This window comes from Pezoporus flaviventris, unplaced genomic scaffold (assembly GCF_033815535.1).
Source record: "Pezoporus flaviventris isolate CSIRO_AGI_PZ_B2104156 unplaced genomic scaffold, CSIRO_AGI_Pfla_v1 ptg000002l, whole genome shotgun sequence".
NCBI classification, from domain to species: domain Eukaryota; kingdom Metazoa; phylum Chordata; class Aves; order Psittaciformes; family Psittacidae; genus Pezoporus; species Pezoporus flaviventris.
The window spans coordinates 83636839-83658462 of NW_026892550.1; the positions used below are offsets into that span (position 1 = coordinate 83636839).

General features: G+C 39.3%; 1 protein-coding gene across 1 annotated transcript in view; it reads left to right on the top strand.

Moving 5' to 3' along the window:
* Window positions 1-21331, top strand: part of KDM5A (lysine demethylase 5A) — a 49847-nt gene extending 28516 nt beyond the window's left edge. The window contains exons 18-28 of the mRNA XM_061444786.1: window positions 1256-1373; window positions 4571-4926; window positions 5405-5543; window positions 6469-6648; window positions 8098-8259; window positions 9460-10011; window positions 10781-10924; window positions 13915-14074; window positions 14341-14561; window positions 16652-17062; window positions 18252-21331. Of these exons, the coding sequence (XP_061300770.1) occupies window positions 1256-1373; window positions 4571-4926; window positions 5405-5543; window positions 6469-6648; window positions 8098-8259; window positions 9460-10011; window positions 10781-10924; window positions 13915-14074; window positions 14341-14561; window positions 16652-17062; window positions 18252-18461 (2653 nt within the window). The 3' untranslated portion in view covers window positions 18462-21331. The remainder of the gene's footprint in view (window positions 1-1255; window positions 1374-4570; window positions 4927-5404; window positions 5544-6468; window positions 6649-8097; window positions 8260-9459; window positions 10012-10780; window positions 10925-13914; window positions 14075-14340; window positions 14562-16651; window positions 17063-18251) is intronic.
* The last annotated feature ends 293 nt before the right edge of the window (window positions 21332-21624 follow it).

Below are 21624 nucleotides of genomic sequence, written 5' to 3' on the forward strand. Positions count from 1 at the left end.
TGTTCATGTTTAATACATAGAGAAGGATCACATTTACACAAAGGATGAGGCTGTTAAAAAGGCAAATTAAAAATGAGTGTTCAAACAAAACAGTTTGGCAGAGACTAAAGCAGCAACAAACATGGTCAAATGTAGCAAAAGAAAATCTATCCTTTATACATCTGATTATATATAAACCTAAAAAAATAGGTAATGTGTAGCTGTGAATATGTGTTCAATATTCCAAGCCTCTATCTCTCCCTGCTGTTGAAAGTTGTGAGTTTCCATAGGCAGGGATAGTTGCATCTCTTTGTGCCGGATCTCATGCAGTGTGCTGTGCCATCTCCTGTGGCAGTCTGTGGTTGGACTAGGGACAGAATGACACTGCCATGTTTCAGAGAGGGTGCCTTCCGGCAGGTCCAGTGCAGCCACCATTCCTTCTCACTGTTGTAGCAAGTCAAAGTCCCCAGTATTCTTCCCTCCCCAAGTTTTTGATAGAGTGTAATTATGTTTGATTATTAATCTAAAATGTTACTTCTACAGCTACATTTAAGTCTGTAGGTTGAAAGTTTTTTTTGTTTTATGTTCCTATAGTAATAAAATGTAGATTCATTAGCAGGCAACAGCTCTTAAGTGTTTAAAATCTGGCTTGCTTGTGTAGTTGTTATGCCTGCCGGTGATACGTATACCAAGTGTTTAATTTGTGTAGTGTGTCACTTTTAAGTCTTACTGCATTCAGTGGGCTTGTTATACTTGCCTCATGTGATATTTAATGGAAATGTCTTTGCAGAATGTGTCCTACTTAATAGCCTTCTTCTGTTGCAAGGCCAGTTTCAGCAGTTTACTGGCTACAAGAGAGTAAGATACAGAAAATAAGACTTCTTTTCAGAGCTTGCTGCTGTTACATACCTCAGACTTCTTGTCAGTGCCTGCCATGGCAGTCAACCTCTTGAGCTACTTAAAGAAGGCTTTTTGGGACTATGTTCTCTTGCCTCTTTAGAACAAACTCCATTTGAAAGTCATCTAGACAATCACACCTTGGAAGAGCAGGGTGGATTCTCTTGAAGATGTGTAGAGGTCGTATATTAAAATTAGTTTTCAAGATTTTGGAATTCTTCTGGAGTTTGGGGTTTTTTGAGTTCTGAAATGATACAGTTATTTTTTTTTTTTTTTTAGCATCTTGGGAATCTTGATAGCTTTCTGTCACTGGGAGTAAATTCGGGGATCATCATCTTTCCTCTCACCTAGTGTTGTCTAATTACGTCTTTTCATACAGCCGACAGAGCCAAGATAGTGGAAGGACAAGGACCAAGCTAACCATGGAGGAGCTTAAAGCATTCGTACAGCAGTTATTTAGCTTGCCCTGTGTTATTAGCCAGGCTCGACAAGTAAAGGTAAGTTTGCATCTGCTTCTGAGGTAATGTCATGCTATTTGTTTCTGGTTTTGTGGTATGGTTTTTTTTTCGTTTGAAACATAATATCACCTGTTGTAAAGGATGAAAGCCTTTTTCATTAAGGATCAGTCCTGCACTGGCAGAGATGGATTGAATGGGGTGTTTTATTTCCAGCTTCTAATATAAAGCAAGTAGCTGCTTTGCAATAATGTGTGTAGCCTCAAGACGGGAAGTAAAAGACTCTGGATAAATCTAGCTCAGTGTCTTCCTGCTTTACTGGGTAATCTTGCTGTTGTCATGTTTTTTGCTGATGCCATGTTGCCCCTCATAATATCCATAATGGAATGGTAATATATATTTCATGCTCATTTGCAAGCATATCTTTTTAAGTGGGCAGCGATGACATTTGTACATTTATGCTAGTGTAGCCTTAGCAGCTTAATATGTGGGGTTCAATTTGGTATTCTAAGCATGGATATCTATGAGGTTGTCTGTAAGGTATTCCATCTGGCATCCATTGCTGTTCTGGAAGAATGCCTTAGCTCTTGTGTAGCAGTCTAGGACAGCTCAGGGTGGTCAGCTTTAGGCAAACAAACAGAGCATGCTACATGACTATGCATGTGCTTTTCCAGGTGCCTGTTGCAATGGGCATTTGTCAGATGGGGTGGTCTTGCTGTAGCTAAAGCAAGATAAAAGATCCATCCTCTGTGCTTGTGGCTGTACAAGTGGCCCAGTTTTATCTCTCTGAACCAGTTACTCTTAATCCAGCATCATTAATGCTATCTGTAGTTGTGGAATTTTCAGTATATGTTGGGTTTTTTTTCTGAAGATTACACTGGTGTGCTTCTTTATGGGAGAGGGAAAGCAGTGCCACATTGGCAATTGTTCTGTAAATACTCCTCTGCCTTACTTTCCAAGTTATAGTCCTCTTAATCTGTATGCATGGCCTGCATTTCTTATCCTTCCTATATATCTTTGCACCTGTCTTTGAATGAATCTAGTCCTAGACTAGTCCAGATCAAACTGATTCCTCTGGCTGCTATTATCATTTGTCACTCTGGCAGTCTGTATCATAGCAAGTGTTTTCAACAGCAGTCTTAATTTGTTTGTGTCACTGATGATGAAATGTTAAATGGTGTTTCACCTGCTAACTAACTTCTAGAAAACTCCTTCAAGAAATATCCTTAAAGATTTTTCACCTTGAGAAATGGCTCTTGAGATGTATGCATTAACCATTTATTAATGCACATGTTCTGTTGATACAGATTTAAGAAAAATATTTAATAGTGCTAGATTGAGAGCCTAAAATTCTAAATATTAAAATGTGTGCAGCTACCATTTTATATCAATAAACGTACAGTTTGAAAATCAGTCTTGTTTGAGAAGACCTCTTTTCCATGTTTATTAGCATTAGTTACATCCTTCTTCATTCATGAATCCTGTATTAGCTTTTCCATGGTAGTTCAGTGTTGGTATCATGGATAAACTTTATTTTGGACTTTCTTGTCTTTATGATAATGGTATGTTGTTGCTGAAAACCAGTGCCTTCAAAAAGTATAGGACTCCAGGATGCAGAGTTTTCAGGCCTGTTGACACTGATCTTTATCCTTCAAAGATGTTCTTTATTATGTTTCCCAGCAGCTAATAGAGTGGAAAGTATATTATCATCCTCATATGGTAGGATGATTTAGTACACTTCTTTCCACATGCAAACCAGGAATATTTACTAATTCATGAAATTTTATCATCAATTGTTAATAGACCTATAAGATTGTTCTCAAAGGAGGTTTTATGTTTCTAATGTATTTAAAACCTGCTTCTAATTAAGACATAATTTGTAGATGACAGAGCTGTGGGCATACAATAAACTTAATAATTTTATTTGTATTTTTGTCTAAATATTTTCTCCCAACTACTCTTTCTTCCCCCTGCCCTCAGCCTTAAGAAACTGGATCTGTGTCAAGTACTCTGTGCATGTGTGTGTTCTTGAAGCTTCAACATAATCACTAGCCAATAAAATAAATATTACCATTTTACTGGTTACAAACTATAGACTTTTAGTTCCTGAATGAATTTAGATAATGATCATTTATGATAAGCACTTGCTAACTTCCCGCATGGCATTTGAATGCAATTATCCTTCATAATAAATTGCAAAATAATTGTCATGTTGGATCATGAGTATTTTCTAACACAAAAGGCATTATAATTATTAAACTGTAATAATTCACTGTTGTCACTATGAAGCATTCAGCATATGTTCCCTAAATCAAGATCTTTATCATGTGGATCTTGTTCTTTTTTGTAAATGCCTTCTGATTTCCAGGCAGTCATGAAAAGCAGTATCAGACAAAAAGGGCAGTAAGCTAAGGGTTAGGCAATGCAGTTTTTGCTCCTCATTGTGCCATCGATTTGCTATCAGAGATACCTATCTTTTTGTAAGACTCAGGAGTGAATCAATTGAGTAAAATGGTTGAATGTCCTCGAATGAATCTCCTGCAGAGATTCTTTCTTGTCTGTTTGCCATCTTTGATTTTTTTTCATTGCAGTGCCAAAACATGAGGATAAGGACAACTGCAGCAGTGCAGTTGGATTTCTGTGAAACGCTCTCCTTTCATTAGAGGATTTTGCATTCCCATTTCTTTCCTCTGTACAGTAAACTGTGATGTGTTAAACTGGTGGGCCTGGTTTAGGAAGGAGTAATTTCAAAACTGACTGTCATTATTCTAATGATCTTTTGATATTCATGTCCTTTTACAACTCTGGCTTGTTTTTTCTCCTCAGCATGTTTTGCTCTTTGTGCATTACCATCATTACTGTAATGTCTTTTGACACCAGGTTGAAAGGAATGTTTTCCCCCACTGTTTTAAAATTAATGTTGACCTTGCAGTGCTTAATGTTCTGTTTTGTTGGGAGCTGCAGTAAGTTGCAGTTGTACTGTTTTAGGTACAGACTTTGATGCAGCTCATATGCCCAGTGAATGAGACATTAGGCCACTGAATGAGTTTAGATGGTCTGTTACTTAATGTGTCAGACTTGATGGCTTGTGACAATGGGCTGGCATTGTGTATAGAAGCTCTGACTGATTATGTGATGATCACATATGAATTCATAGCTGACTGATCCCTCAGTCAGCTTTCCCCTTTGATTCTGTGGGCGTTTTTTTCCTAATTGATTTGTACTATATGTTACTTCAGAATCTGCTTGATGATGTGGAAGAGTTTCATGAACGTGCTCAAGAAGCTATGATGGATGAGATTCCAGACTCTTCCAAGCTGCAGGAGTTGATAGACATGGGCTCTGGCCTTTATGTAGAACTTCCTGAACTGCCAAGGCTGAAGCAAGAACTGCAGCAGGCACGGTGGCTGGATGAGGTGAGATCCACCCTCTTGGACCCCCAGAGGGTCACCCTAGATGTGATGAAGAAGCTGATTGACTCAGGTGTGGGCTTGGCACCACACCATGCTGTAGAGAAAGCCATGGCTGAGCTGCAGGAGCTGCTTACAGTCTCTGAGAGGTGGGAGGAGAAGGCCAAGGTCTGCCTGCAGGCAAGGTGAGTGTTCCTTTACAAATTTTCTTCTTATAGGTCACACACTTCTGGGACTCTCAGCCTCTTTTGAGGAATGTGGTGAAAACTAGGGGCTTTGAAGCTGTAGTGTATGGGCTTTTTACCTAACAGCAGTTTGGTTGCTCAGAGTTTGATTTGAGGTTATTGATGAGTTGCAGAAAGATTGATTGCCTGTCATGCTGCAGGAGGCTGTGATTGTTGCTGTTGTCTTTGCTATTCATCCCCCTTGACAGAAAGCACTGAGTATGCTGCACAGTACCGCTTCCTCAGTGTTACAGTTTGAGTCCATTAGCTTTTCTCACCTTTCCTATTCTTTGGTAACCAACAGTGCCCTCCAGGAGTAGAGCCATGGTATCTTACACTGCAGTGTAGTGATGAAGTTGCATCACCAGCCTGTCACATTTATGGCTGTAGTTATCTGTCATTTTGAGAGAAGGCTGAAATTGAGTTTTTCTTACTCTAGACCACGCCAAAGTATGATGGCTCTGGAGGGCATCGTGAATGAAGCAAGGAACATCCCTGCTTTCCTGCCTAATGTGCTGGCACTGAAAGAAGCCCTGCAGCGGGCTAGAGACTGGACAGCCAAAGTGGAGGCCATTCAGGTAGGGGTTACAGCAGGGTCTGGAATCTTCTGCTTGCATCCTTTTATTTAGACGTATTCTTTATTCTAGTTCCTCTACCCACAAAGGTGACCTTAAGGGAAGCCGTGCTATAGCTGCTTAGCAGAGCTCATGTGCTTGAATTTCTTTTTGTGCTGCTGTTTCCCCATTGGTTATCCAATTTCTGTTTCCCTTCCTTTTATGCATTTCATGGGGGTTGTAAAAGCTGGCAAATTCATTATGATAAAAATGTAAGTTCCAAATGGTCTTTGGTATTGAAACTCTTTCGCACGCTGTCACTGTAAGCACTTAGCTGCAGCAGCAGATGTTATGGTCGCAGGTGTTTGGTTTTGGAGCTGGCTGTGGGAAGTTTTGATTTTTCTCCCCAAAATGGTGTGTAAGATTTAATGGCACTGATGACCAAAATTTTTGATCTGGAATAGATGAAGTTATGCTACTGTTAGTTAAGTAGCCTCCTCGTCTACTGGTCTACTGACAGAACTTGATCCAAAAAGGACATGGTTTCTGTGATATTTCTAGACATTGATATCTGGACTGCACCTGCTGTTTTTACATCAGTTATTTGTTGGGAACTGAAGTGAGAATCCCAATTGATTTCACATCAGCCTCTGTAGAACTCTTGGATATAGTAGCTTGCTGTTAAGCAGACAGCATTTAAGACAACTACATAGTAATGGAATGTTGTCTTACTCCCTAAGCCAGCTAGCCATGTCAGAATGACTAAAAATAAAACCTCTGAGAGAAGGTTTTTTTAAATAACAGTAAGATTGAAATATTGCCCTCCTTCCCTTTACTTTCCTATGGAACTCTATTTTACTCAGTTACAAAGTAGTGTATGTCTTGAAATTAAGCTGGCCACTGATATAGTGGTGGAATCACCGGCTTAGAAAAATTTCTTTTACCCCAGAATGTGAGCAATTATGCCTACCTGGAGCAGCTGGAGAGCTTGTCTGCCAAAGGCCGCCCAATACCAGTGCGTCTTGATGCCCTGCCACAGCTGGAGTCGCAGGTAGCTGCAGCTCGTGCCTGGAGAGAGCGCACAGGAAGGACCTTCCTGAAGAAGAACTCAAGCTACAGTCTGTTACAGGTGAGCAACAGACACTTACGTGTCAGCTTTAGAGACTGGTCTTGATGGCCCTCTGTGGTCTGGAGGGAACAGCTTGTTCAATTAGAGTAGGTTACAGCTCCTGTTGAGACCAGGATATAGTAAGAAATTTCAGCTGTTCTCAGGTGAAAAGAATGAAAAAGGCAAAAAGTCTGTGTTTCGCTAGTTTTGTTTTATGTGTAAACAACCTCAGCTGTTACTTTTGAAGAAACAGATTAAAACTCTCCTTTTTTGGGAGGGAATAAAAAGAATTTATCTTCTTGTGTAATTGTAGAAATATAAGCCTGAAATGGACATAGAAGCTGTCTTTAATTGATGAATGTTTAAACTTGTTTGGCTGCTTAAATTCTAAGAAAATAGATTAGATATAAGCTGTTTAACTATAAGAAAAATTAAGCCAGCCGCTGCTTATTTAACTTCAATGAATGTAGTCACCGTCTTTGTTTTAATAAAAATCATTCATGTGTTTGAATATTTATTGTATCTACTTGACAGGCTTCCCTTTTAGACAGAAAACCGTTCCAGTTCTTTCAGTGCTTTCTTGTAGGCTGCATTTTTCATACTTTTTATCTTGTTGCTATTCTTTGTAGTTTGTCTTCACTTTCAGTGTGATGTCCAAAACCAGGCAGAATCCTCTTGCTATGGTTTCCCTAGTGCCATGTGAAGTACAATAATTACATCTTGTCTCCAAGGGGATACGGCTGTTTAATCTTTTCCAATGGGATCTGCCCCTACTGTTACATCACACTGATTTCTGTTCAGTTTATGAACTCTAGGTCCAAATTTCTTTCTTTGTATTTATTTTTCTGCCTAACTGGTTACTTAATATATTCTAGTTTTGCATTTGACTGTTGTCTCACTTGTATCAATTTGGGCATTTCCTCTACTGAGTTCAGTTTGCTGGATTTTATATTTATGTATGCTTTCCAGCTAATTAAGGTGACTTAAAATGTAATTCTTATCCATAAAAGTGCTTTGCAGCCTCTCATATTTTGATATTAAAAGGAGTATAGCACTTTTTAAAATTTCTTTTCAGCCACCAGATTAGTATATATGAAATCATTGGCAGATCTTTAAGACTTGCAGTTGAGGAAGGTGCTTGAAGTGAATGTGTAAACTACTGATACCTAATTGCATACAGTATTTCAGTTAGCTATGTGTGTGGTAGCTTAATCTGAACAGATTTTGTAATTCCAGTGCTTTCGAGTTGACCTGCCACATCACTGTCCAGACGTATGAAATACTTATATCTTCTTCGTAGCATTGACAGGTATCAAAGGTGTTAGATTGCTGAATATTTTTTGCCCTCTGACACTGTTGTTTCTTTATCAGATGTTCTCACATGTCCCTGACATCGTAACATTATAGATGAGAACTTTTTGTTCTTGGCATCCTTGGCTTTGACAGTGTAAGTTTTCTTCATGCTTACAGGTTCTGAGCCCTCGGACTGATATTGGTGTTTATGGGAGCAGTAAAAATAGGCGGAAGAGGGCAAAGGAGTTGATGGAGAAGGAAAAGGAGAAAGATCTTGACTTGGAATCCCTAAGTGAACTGGAGGATGGGCTGGAGGAGGCCAGGGACACTGCGGCTGTGGTGAGGAATAATGAAAGATAGTGTCTTCTGATATGTGGGTTTAACTTGTCTCTGATCTGTGTAGATGTCATACGGAGGAACTGATAAATGAATCTCACTTAAAGAAGTATCTCATATGATGTTTGACACAAGTTGAACTGTATTCTTTAATTGCAGTAAAGATAGAGGAAAGCACAGTTCAGAGTATAAGTGCTGGTATTTAATGCATATTTGGTTATGTGTAAGACTTAAAATGTTTGGGTTAATAACTGTGGCTGCTCATCTAATATTACTAACATTTATTGAAACCCCATCAGAATAATGTGGAATGAGGTGCTGCTTTACCTTGAACAGTACCAAAACACATTTGGTTAGGTCGATTACAAGGGCAGCTTGTAAATGCTTGGTCATAGAAACTAGGCTGGAGGGGGATGTTATATTTGATTCCTCCTTGTCGGGAGGGTATTGATGCAGCTTATCAGAAGAATTTGCTGTCCTTTCTCCAGGAACAAAGAAAATATAGGCAGGCTCATTAATGTGATTTATATGTAGTCTATTTTAACTTATGTTGTGGTTTAAGCCCAGCTGTGGGGTCAGAAGGGTTGATATAACAGATCTGACCAGAGTGTGTAAAATTTGTTATAAACACTCATTGTTTTGGATTAATAGTCACTCATCACAATGTTGATTTATTTGCTGTCAGAGTTGTTGCCCTTGGTCTCACACTTTCTAGATGGCACACCTTGCTTGCAGCCAATATTTGCTGTCTTAGTGTTGATTGGCTTTGAGGCCTGGGCTCACGTTCTAGTGAGCAAATGGCTGCGTGGCGCTGAGTTACTGGCTGGTTTTAAACCATAACATCTTAGTATGCTTTGTTATAGTTACTTGAATGGAAAGGTTGAGGATATTCAAATTGCTTCAGGAGATACGTGGTCACTCAGGTGCTCCTGGTGCTGAATCAACATTGAAACAGTGCTCACCTGCATTGTGTCAGCAGAAGGACTTGGAGTAATGAGTAACTGAGGAGGAGGTATTTTAGCTAATGTTTTCATTAGATCACACAATTCCTAGATTTTGGGCTCGTTTAACCAGAAATCTCTCTTGATATTTTTTTTGTGGTTTTTTTGTTTGGTTTTTTTTTTCCCCCATGCTGCTAATAATATGTAACCTTTATTACCTGTGAGGGTTGTGAACTTTTTTTGTCTTTGCTTTGCTGGTTAGGTGGCTATATTCAAGGAGCGGGAGCAGAAGGAGATTGAAGCCATGCATGCTCTCAGGGCAGCTAACCTGGCCAAGATGACTATGGTGGATCGAATTGAAGAAGTCAAGTTCTGTGTCTGCCGCAAAACAGCTAGTGGATTCATGCTGCAGTGTGAGCTGTGCAAAGACTGGTTTCACAGCAGCTGTGTGCCCCTTCCCAAAACAAGTTCTCAGAAGAAGGGCTCTAGCTGGCAGGCTAAAGAAGTTAAGTTTCTGTGTCCACTCTGCATGCGTTCTCGAAGGCCACGGCTTGAGACAATATTGTCTTTGCTGGTGTCCCTGCAGAAGCTGCCTGTACGGCTCCCGGAAGGGGAAGCATTGCAGTGCTTGACAGAACGTGCCATGAGTTGGCAGGATCGAGCACGGCAGGCTTTGGCCACTGACGAGTTGTCCTCTGCTTTGGCTAAGCTTTCTGTGCTCAGCCAGCGAATGGTGGAACAGGCAGCACGGGAGAAAACAGAGAAGATAATCAGTGCAGAGCTACAGAAAGCAGCAGCTAACCCAGACCTGCAGGTAGGGATGAGGATATTTTGTTCTTTACTGTACTTATCCTTCTTCAGTGTGCCAAAATGCCTGATGTTTCTTGGAGATGCCTGGGATAGATGGAAGGTCAATTAAAAGTTGAGAAAAAGACAACAAAATTACTCAGTTCAGTGCTCCTCAGTGTCAAGCCATGGCTGGCTTCAGTCAGTTGCTTTCTGCTTCAGAAACAGGTCTGTTGCTTTGTATTCATTGTCAATAGCAACTGCTGAAACTGCTTGTAAGAAACATGGATTCAGATATAACAGCTGGTTAAGGATCTGAAGGTGCGTAAAGCCTTATTTTGGTGTCTAAATTCCATTTCCCTCTTGACAGAATCAGAGGTGTCAATATTTATGATTTTTCATGGATTATTATTTTAGGGCATTTAATGTCTTGCTAGTAAGTATCAGTGAGGACCAAAGTCAAACACTGGTACTTCTACTGCTGACCTCTTTATCTTGAGATTAAGGTCAGATGATGCTGCGGTGAAGAGGTACACAGGCTATAATTTGGTAGCACTGAACAGCAGTATCTAGATCTTTCTAGTATTATTGAAAAACATGGAAATAAAATAGAACCTTTTCCATGAGTATTTCTGTATCCTCACACCTTGCTGTAACTAGGCTTTTCTGTGACTGTCCAAGCAGTTACCCTCAGGCCAAAAGAAGCACTGGTTTCTTTGTGAGTAACTGCTTAGCATTTTTAGAGATTTTTCTGGAAATTTTATTGCTTCATTCCCATATTCCATTTTACTTTTTAGGGACACTTGACTAGTTTCCAGCAATCAGCCTTTAACAGAGTGATAGGGAGTGTGTCCTCATCTCCACGGCAGACTTTGGATTATGATGATGAAGAGACAGACTCTGATGAAGACATCAGGGAGACATATGGCTATGACATAAAGGTAAGTAATTCAATGTGGCTTGTCTGTATGGAAAGAATTCCGAAAGCCTCTTTTTTATTCATTCATTTTATTTCAGAATACTTTTTGTATCTTAAGCTATCACTGTGCATTCTGCCATGTCTTACATTACAGAAGAGGTAGTTCTTGATTTTATCTTAATGTCTCAGTTCTGGACTATTGGAAAGTTTTGTAGTGTTTTCATTTAAAATTTTCAAATTTCCTGTTAAGAGTTTCAGAAGGTGGTTTTTAGTACGAGGGAAAAAAAAGATACACTTCTCAAGGGATTTGTATTTATAATGCCATAGAGGATGAACAAAGTCTTTATGCTCTATTCAGAGATAACGTGTGTAAGTGTCTATATGGAGAACTCTTCAACAGCTTTCACTACAGCAAAAAATTGGTCTTTGAATATTGCATGCCCTATAAGAAATTTGCTAATGCCAGAGCTTCTTTTGCATTTTCATACCTCTCCATTCAACCCTCATATAAAGGAGGTACCTATCTTCAATTCTGGATGTGTGGAAATATTGAGGACAAAGTGCCTGAATCATGTTGTGAATCCAGTGTCTGGATTCAGTTCAGAAATTGTAACTGCAGTTAAATTTTTAAAATACTTTAAGTAGAGAAGAACTGTCATGAGAAAAGGCAATTGTAGAGGTAGCCAAGTGTTTTCAATGTGGTGTATTTCACTTCAGAGCTTCTGAAATGTCCTTTAGGTATATGCAGAGACAAGAGCAATGCCACTGTGCATTGTTGTGCAGTGTTTTGTTTTTGGCAATAGTGTCATATCTACCTTAAAAGTTGCAAACGTAAAAGACAGTGTGGTCATGTAAATTCTTCTAAGGCAGGTTTTATGGTTCATAAAGGGACAGCAAATTTTCCATATATGATTTGCCTCAGTCTCCTATTTAGTATTTTGATTCTAAGCAGCTTTACCCAAATGCACATAGTTGTCTTAAGTCCCATGTGAAATGGCAACCCAAGTACATTGTGGTTGGGTGCTACAGCTTTTAATTTATTTTTATATATAAAAATTAATATCCAGACTTCTTTGCATGAGGAATCATAATAAGGCATTTCTGAAAAATGTGGCATTTTCTGAGGCTGTGATAAAGCATATGTCAAGAAAGATGGCATATGGTTGTCAGGATCTGAGGGTTTTGCAGGGTTATAATTTTGTTTGTTTAATGATTCTGTTGTCATGATTTCAAAACCTGTTACTTAACCCTTTTGGTGTGGATGTCCATCACTGTATGTGAGTGGAAAACCTAAAAATAGAAATCTGTCAAAGGAAAGCTGATGGAGGCCAGAAATGCCTTTTAAGTCAATTAACGTGATTGGAATAGAAGACTCTTTCAAGCAACCAGATTCTTCCCATCTAAACTAGGAAAAGCAAAGTTGCTCAGAGTTTTAATTATTTTTATACTGTTGGCTTTCAGGTTGTTTGTTTTTTTTTTTAATTTTATTTTTCTGTTTTATGATCTATGAATGTTTTCCAGTGGAGTAATGTGTTTTAAAAAAAAAAAGTATATAGATCATGTTGCATCATGTATGAATTAGCTCTTAATTACTTCTTGTGGACCCGGTAGAAGTAATCCTTGGATAACTAAGAATCCATCGACTGTGTTTTCAAAACAGTGGTCTCTGACATCTCAAGTTCAAGTGGTTACAAAAACATATGTGAAAAGACCTGTTTGATTACATTGTGCTGCCTCTAATTAAAACATGATTCTTGTCAGCAAATACTTTGAGTGCAATAGTTAGACTTGGTTAATTTTGTTCCAAGCAGACTGATTCACTAGTCAGATTTACTGCAAAGTTTCTTCACCTTTAATTGCTTTAATTTTTTTCATGTGTTTGTTCTCATTCCTTTGCACCTGTGTTGCCTATAGGCCACCAAGTGGTGATATCTTTTTATTAATTTTCCCTATTGTCCTTGAACAGTCTTTAATGTAGTGTAATACAATATCCAGGTCAAGATATTATATGAGATATAACTTCTACTATGTAGGGAGAAATATCTTCCCCTTTCTGAATACATTTCTTCTACCTTTTCATCTGGGCAATTTAAATCTGAATTTCCCACTTGTAGTTCTGCACTGAAATCATTAGTTTGCAGTTCACTTCCTTTTAAGCATATAACTGAAAGCCAGAGAGAGATTACCATTCTTAAATTCCCTTTCTATGTCGTGAAATGGCAGTGTCTGAGTGGTACAATTTCCTGAGTTGGCCATTTTGGGACCCACAGAGCTAATATTCAGGTAAATATTGTCAATACTGCTCTACAGCCTTTCTATTCTTCTAAGACAGATTCTTGGATTTTATTGTTTCCTGAAAGATTTCAGTCGTAGGCAGCATGCTAAGTATATTTAACCTGTTGGCCAGGTTCATCACGAATATGATGGGGTAGCTAAGTTTTGGAAAGTGCTGTGGAAATGCACAGCTGGTTGAGGAGATTAACCTAATTCTTTTGCCTAATGTGATGTCAAGCAAAGCTTCTCCCACTGCTAAGAGATAAGGAATCTTCTCTTAATAGATCCACCTGCACCTGAAGGCATGCATCCCATTTCAGATTGTGATCTAAGTGAAGCATCAGTCCTATACAATCCTTTGAGCATCTTTCACAATGTATGGAGCTGAACATAAGCCAGTGCTGTCATTATTCTGTTCATTGAAATACTCACAACAGTCTCAAGTATTACAGCCCTCTTCTTTTCAGTGTTCAGTCCTATCTTAAAATGGTTCAAGGATGCCACAGAAATCCCAAACACAAACTATAAATCTACTGACCTATCTCCATAGTTGCTGTTTTCATTCACTAATTGAGTAGAGGGGTGTAACTTCTACATTTTTCACATGGTCTTGGTGTCTGGTGGGGTGCTTCAAAGTAGTATTTAGAAACAGTAGACTGGTCAGTCTTGGTAGAATTTGTATTGAAGCAGCTGTTTTCTGGATGCAGATGTTGCATGTTTTCTGTGGTTCTTTTTCAGGACAACGCCAGTGTTAAATCTTCTAGCAGCTTGGAGCCGAATTTGTTTTGTGATGAGGAAATCCCCATTAAATCAGAGGAAGTGGTGACACACATGTGGACTGCTCCCTCATTCTGTGCCGAACACGCATATTCATCTGCTTCTAAAAGCTGCTCTCAAGGTATTTGCTTTTGTATGCATTGAGTTAAAATAGAACAGGGAGCTGAGATGGGTGTTCAGTAAGGAGCTGTAGAGGATATGTTGTCTATGGAAAGGTGAGTTTCCTGATATATAAACTTGGGTCAATGTTTTTGCTTGGGATTGGCTGCCTCCTTAGATTGTTGTTGTAAAAGGTATGTGTTTTTTTTTTTTATTTTATTTTTTTTGCTGTTTTGATCTCTTCCTTTTATCCTTACCTAACTTGATGACTTTTCTCCTGTCTGAAAGGTTCTAGCACTCCAAGGAAGCAGCCTCGGAAGAGTCCACTGGTACCTCGCAGTTTGGAGCCACCTGTATTGGAGCTGTCACCTGGAGCAAAAGCTCAGCTGGAAGATCTAATGATGGTAGGAGATCTGCTGGAGGTGTCACTGGATGAGACTCAGCACATCTGGCGGATTTTACAGGCTACTCATCCACCTTCTGAGGACAGGTTCCTTCATGTTATGGAGGTATGGAACTTGAAGTAATATTCTGATACTGGGGGAAAAAACATGTTGTTTTGTTTTATTTATAATCTTGGGTAGTTGAATGCTCACTCAACATGTTTGGATTTCAACCAGGGAGTGCTGGATTCCAGAAAATAACAGAATAGGAGACCAAAAAATTCAGTTCTTGATCACCCAAGCCATAGCATTGTTCTTCACAATTCGCTATATTTGTAACATTTTTTTTTCAGGCAGTTACATATGCAAACCTTATTTTAGAGAATATGAGGTTAGGGAAGGAAAAGCTGTTCTTGATTATGCTTGGAACCGCTCTGCAAAAGAGTTGCAAGAAATATTTAGGAAGATGGAAAGCCTATGGTTAAATTGTATAACTTGATACTTGTGTGTTGCTGAACTTTGTTTGTTAATGGGGAAAGAACACTTTCATAAAACGTGGTTTGGGAATGAAGAGAATAAGATTCCTATCCTTGGAAAAACACAGACATAGCAGTGTTTTTTAATATACTGTGAAGATGCACTCATCACATTGCTGGCAGTGAATGAGGCAGGTTTATCTGCTGAGGTCTAGTCAAAATCACTTAGCCTCATTCATGCAGTGGATAAAGGATATGTGCTGGAAGAGACGGTAAGCTCTTGTGTTGACCAGCTCTACTGGAATCCATCTTTATCATCTGTCAGCTGAGGTTAGGGGTCAGTTTGACCATGTGTTTTATGGAGCATGTGATTGCTTTTTGGGTTACTGAACTGCACAGATAATACTGAAGATGGTTCTTTCTTAACTGCTTGTAGTGTAGAGTAATATAAAATGGAAGGCTGCATGCTGTGAACAGTGAGGTTAGATGAGCATATTAATTGGTTGTCTCATTTTCTGAGTGGTGTATATATATATATAATGGATAAGTCAAAGTGTTGTCAAACTGCTGTCAGTTAGGACAGTAGCATAAAGCAGACCCTGCCTCCAAAGAAGTACTGCTTACCATGTTTTGACCTACGTACTTCATAGGCTTAATGTTCTTTTCACGTAATGGCTTTGGCATGGAATAGATTGAAGAACAGTTTGAATGTCAGCAAATAGCAGTTCATAAATAGTATGCCAGACTGTTATATTGATAGTTAAGCACAGCTTTTTTTTCAGGGGAGGGAGGTAAGAGGGTGTGTGTTAACATTTTCAGGTTAACCTTAGGAATACTTGTTTGACCAGAACTGCTGATTTTGAATTTAATACCTTTCTGTGTCTATTCACACGCAAAATAAGTACACTTTGTAAAATAATCTTCAGAGTCTTTGTTTTTGGGTGGAGTAGCTATGTTAAGTAATGTACAGTAGACAGAGTCTCTTTACTGCATTATAGTATGCCCTTAATCTGTAAGTAACTGTTGAAGTATATAGCTGAATTAATGAGTCAGTCCTGTTTGAATAAAGGAACTATACATGTGAGTCTTTCAGCTATAAATAGGATTTGTCACTGTGGATGCTACCTGCAGTGACAGAATTTGCTAATTTTAAGCATCACTTCTGATCTGAATCTGCTATTTAAGAGTTGTTAATGATGCCAGGATATTTACAATATGTGCCAGTTTGGAAGCCATTCAAATAATGGATGTTACTTTTTTCCCTTGCTTGAGTTGATGATGCAAGAATTCACCAATTGCTCTTTCTTAATCTCCAGAATAGCAATTGCTTTCTCTCAAAAAATAATTACAGGCAAGACTGGCCTAGGATGAAAAATAAGCAGAAGCATCTAACAAATGATGAGTCTTCTCAAGTTTAATTAAAAAGCAATGCAAGAAGAGAGTTGTAATTATTGCTTATTCTGCCTCCTTACCATTGCTGATGATTTACTTCTTTCACTGGACATTTTTAATTCATTGTATTTCAACACAGTTGATAGCACTTAGGACATTTCTTTTTTTGCTAATAATGGTGAAAATAAAGTTGACCCCCTTTTTTTGTAGAATAAATTTGTTGAACAGGTTTCTTCGTACCGTGTTGGCATAATGGTGGAGGTAAATGCATCTCTCAACCATAGGTTTGCAGTATATGGCAATTTGCATTTGAAATAAAGTCAAACTCTTTTCACTCTTTCTGTGAAGGATGACAGCATGGATGAGAAACCACTGAAAGTAAGAGGGAGAGACTCTTCTGAGAGGAAGCGGAAACGAAAGTTGGAGAGAGCAGAGCAGTTCTTTGGAGATATGAAGCAAAAATCCAAAGAGCTGAAAAAGCTGGAAAAACCCAAGAAGAAGAAGCTAAAACTCACCATGGATAAGACAAAGGAGCTGAACAAGCTGGCAAAAAAAATAGCAAAGGAAGAGGAGCGGAAGAAGAAGCGAGAGAAGGCAGTTGTCCCAAAGATGGAACTAGCAAAGGAGAGCACAGAAAAAAAAAGAGAGAAGAAGGTTCTAGATATTCCTTCTAAGTACGACTGGTCAGGAGCAGAAGAGTCAGATGATGAGAACGCTGTATGTGCTGCACAGAACTGCCAGAGGCCCTGCAAGGACAAAGTGAGTTTCCCTTAGTTCTGTCATAGGCAATTCCATGTATCCTCTTCCAGCTGTATAATTTTTTGATGGCTGTGAGCAACATGCATTGGATGATTCAGAGGATTAATTCTAGCTCAGCTAGAAGTATTCCCCACTTCAGTGTGTTTCTGAGCACAAATGGGATATGCAATGTTCCTAACTTAACATTTCTGTATTTCTTGCATACAGTCTGTGAACAGTGATGCTGCAGGCTGAGGGATCTACAAACTGCAGTGCTTTACTTTTCTTGTTGTAGATAGATAGTCAGTGATTTTAGACCTGATTGGATTGTTACGAAAGAAACTTGATCTGCCTCTCTCTCATACACTGCACTGGCTTGCTTAAGAGAGAGTAGGAACAGCTACAGATGCCAAGAACTTATTTTGCAAAATTGAAGCATATTCATTTCAACACTGAAAAAGACCAATTAAAGGACTAGTTCTGAAGTCTTAGACCAAGTTTAGAGATTTACACTCAATATCTCAAGAGATGATTACAGTCTTTACCACCGTTTACTTTACTTCACAGATGAGAAGTGGCTTATGTTAGTACATGTTTACAGAAACTGAGGTTGCAAGAGGGAGGAGAGTACCTTTAAGTTCATATTATAAAGAGGGTCATACTAAATTAATCAAACTTACTTAGTTTCATTTATGGAACATTCCTGGTTGTATAAACAAAGTTTTTAATGGAACGTTGTAAGGTTGAACATATATTTACACTCAGCAGGTATATGCCATACGAGTTAAAAATGTCAGGTAAGGAATCTAATGACTGAAGTTGCAGTTGTTAGTGTCCAGGAGTAGCTTGTTCAGGGGTAGTTTCCCTACAAACTAAAGTAAAATCTTATCATCTTTCTTCATGTTAGATAGGTTGCCACCGTTATTCTTCTGGGCATCGTTCTGCTCAGTAGAAGCAGTTTGTGTTTCTGTTGCTCTGGTGCAAGGATGCAAGATGGGCAAGGTTTGTTGTAAGAGTGTTTTGGTTTTTTTTTTTATTAAGCTGACACAGCTGGTTAAAACAAAATGTTTAGGGCATTAATTTGTGCCTGAAAGCTTTTGTATTCTAGGTATATCAGGTGGATTTAATAGAAGGTATTTTCTTCATTAGCACTATGCCTCTCTGTCTCTCCTTGTAATGTACAATGTTTTGCTGATCTGATCTCTTGCAGGTGGACTGGGTGCAGTGTGATGGTGGCTGTGATGAGTGGTTTCATCAAGTTTGTGTTGGCGTGTCTCCAGAAATGGCTGAGAATGAGGATTACATCTGTATAAACTGTGCAAAGAAGCCAATGCAGGGACCAAGTAGCCCTGCTCATGCACCACCTCCTTTCTTGTTGAGCTACAAACTACCAATGGAAGATCTTAAGGAGACAAGTTAGCAACTGCTTGATGCCTGGAACTTGTTGGGAAATGGACCACTGAAACCCTAGAGAAAGAGAGGGTTTGAAGCTGATGTAGCCACTGAGCTTCACTTCCAAGGATGTACAGACCTGCAGCAGAGTTGGTCCCTTCCTTACATCTGGCTCCCTTCATACAGTGGGGGCATCAAGGCACAGTGGTACTGACTCATCTATGCAGACACCGCCTGATTAGGAGCTCCAGCCAGTGTTCTTTTGACTTGAGTATTTCCATCTTTAAGTGTGGCTGTTGCTCTTAGAGACTGAGCAAACCCGGGGCTGTTAGATTAGACACTTCAGGGTCTTTGAAGTATATGTTGGCAGTGGAGCTGACCTGGAATTGGTGGGCATAGGCTGGAGCTTTTAGGTGTATCAGATTACCCTAAGGAGGTAACTCTGGAAGTTATCTTTCGCCTCTCCATGCCAACCCAGTGAGTAGGGCAATGTCTTGGGAGCATTGTGTTTCCTCCATATCCAGGCAGCAAACACTACACTATAAGGATGGGAGCAAGTGGATGAATTTCTTTTAATTTCCCTTTTGTAGCTAAAGGGCAGAGGAGCTTATGATCTCAGAAATCAGCAAAGGTTCTGTTTACCAAAAAAAGAAACCCAACTCTATTCCGCTAGGCAAAACATTTTCCTTAGTGGAGAGCAGTTGATCTTCACGTCCTGAGGAGGGCCAGAAAGTATGGATAATGTCTAGCTAGACCAGAGCTTGGGAAAAGCAGAGTGCTTCCCTGTCCACAGGGGTGCTCTCTCCTGTTCTAGGCTTGGCTTAGAGTTCTGCACTCCTGCACATTAAAGTTCTCTCAAGCAGGATGGAGCTGGCAAGGAGGTACAGCACCCAGGGCACCAGCTTCTGTGATCTGTACCCAGGGATGGGAAGGAAAGAAGACAGCCCACTTACCTCAGAGGTTACACTGATACGTGCTTCTGTGAAAAGTTACACTCGCAACTATTTCCAGTATCACCAGGCTACGGGCATGGCCTCAAGCTATACCAGCAAGCAGTCTGCAGATACTGTTCGCAGCGCAAATCCCCCTCCGTGCTGGCTTTGCTGGATGTGTACCAGTGTACAATCAGCAACCATTCTTGTTTGAAGTTGCCCCTGGCTTTGCCAGAGGACCAGAGGGCTTGGGGTCATCCCGGGTGACAGTTGTTTTAGTAAATCCATTTTTAAAGAAGGACTTGTTTTTACTTTTTTCTAAATGTCTCAGACTACTGACTTGTTCTATAAATAGATTATTTTTCTTTGATTTTTTTATACTTACCACTGTTAACCAGCAGCACAGACAGAGGTTCACAAAGCAAAAACCTGCCCGTGGGCTTGGGTTTTTTTACTCCATTCCTTCCTTGTAGTACAAGGAATTAGCAGTTACCTTCCCCATTCTAGCTTGACCAGCTGCCTGTGTTTAAATAGGTAAATACATTTCATGTGCTACCTTTGTGTTTGGGTTTGTTCCTATTAGTGGGGCATCTGGGCCTTAATGACTCCAGTGGGTGCTGGCTTTGTGTATGTGACTGTCTGAAGCCAGCCACTGGGCTGTCTTGTCCCCCTCTCCACTCGCTCCCTATTGTGTTTCCATTCTTTTGCAGTTCTAGGAGTGTTGTAATTAGTGTCCAGTCTTACTAGGAGCTGGACTGGGATTTAAAGAAATATTGACAAAAACAAGAGTGTTCTGTCTTGACTGTTCTGTGTCCCTTCTCTTGTTCTCTGATATTTGGGAGTTTATTTATCTGGCAGAATTAATCCATCCAAAAAAAAAAGAGGTCAGCTCAGGTAGATGAACTTGATCGGTTTCTTTTATTTGTGCCTGCCACCTGGAAAGAGGCAGATGTGGAAAGAAAAAGAACTAAGGTGGAGAGCAGAAGATACAGGGTCTTGGGAGTTTTGAGTGCAGATTTGGCACAGACTTCTAATTCCTGCTCCTTAAAGACTATATGTTGTTAAAAGCAAGAGCAATCTGTGGTTAAGTATGTGGCTGAACGGGCACCCTAGCAAACATAAGAGTATTATTTGTTTTCTTATTTATGAAGGAGTCTATGCTATAGCTAGACATACCCTCTTTTTGCCTCCAGTTACATTTTTTTCTTTTTTTCCTTATAAATGTATGCTTAGTTTTGGTAAACTGATTTAAACAGATGTTACTTTCCTTCAAGCTTTAACTGATGGTACTACATAAATGTTTCCCTATATGGAGTGGGTAGACTATCTGTCACAGATGTTTAATCGTTCCAGAAGTAGATTAGTACAAGATTTCTTGAAGAATCCCAGTGTTCTGTATTCTTTCCTGACTCCTAGAATCCGTGACACAACAGGGAAGATATGGTTAGCATATCGTGTTAGCCACTGAGCATATTCTCGTAACCATTCCTACATTATGTGTCACGATAAAGTCATTGTTATATGTAATTGCCATCAACTGGAAAAGAGATCTTTTGGTAAACCTGCATTGAATGTTCCTGTTTCTCAAGTAGGTGTGGAGAGTGTTAACAGTAGCACTAGTTACAAGAAGACAGAAACAAACAGCTATATGATGCAATGGTCATACTGCTTGTAACAAGCATAGAAAAAAAGTAAACAACAAAGAAATGTGCGAATAGCCACATAGTAGCTGTTTTTCATATTATTACATGGAGAGGCTCTTTGTTACACTGTCAAAAGGAGGTTGCCATGCTTTTTCTAGCTATGGATGTCTCATCTGTTTTCGGGTAAGGTGTTCATAAACTGAAGACCATTATTAGCTTTACATCTTATTGTTTAAGCTTATTTTTTAAGAACATAATTCCTATGAAAGGGTTGCTGATAGTATGAACTTATGAATAAATGTTAACTTTTGGAAAAACCTGTAGATATGTAGTTAGTGGTTGAAAAGCCTAAAGCTACAGCTGTGGTATTGTCTACAGAATCTAGGGGTTTGAATTTTTATTAAAATGTATGCAAAGAAGCAAGCTAAAGTTTACGATAAGGAAATAATTTTCTTAGAGGTCTGCTACAGCTGTAGGAAGAATCTTTCATGCTTTGGGGACAAAAATCTCAGTATACACAAAACATTAGCTTGTGTATCCAGAAAGGTATGTGTTATAATGTCACACTCTGGAAAGGACACTAAGCCACTGTTCATGTTATTTCTCTTCATGTGCC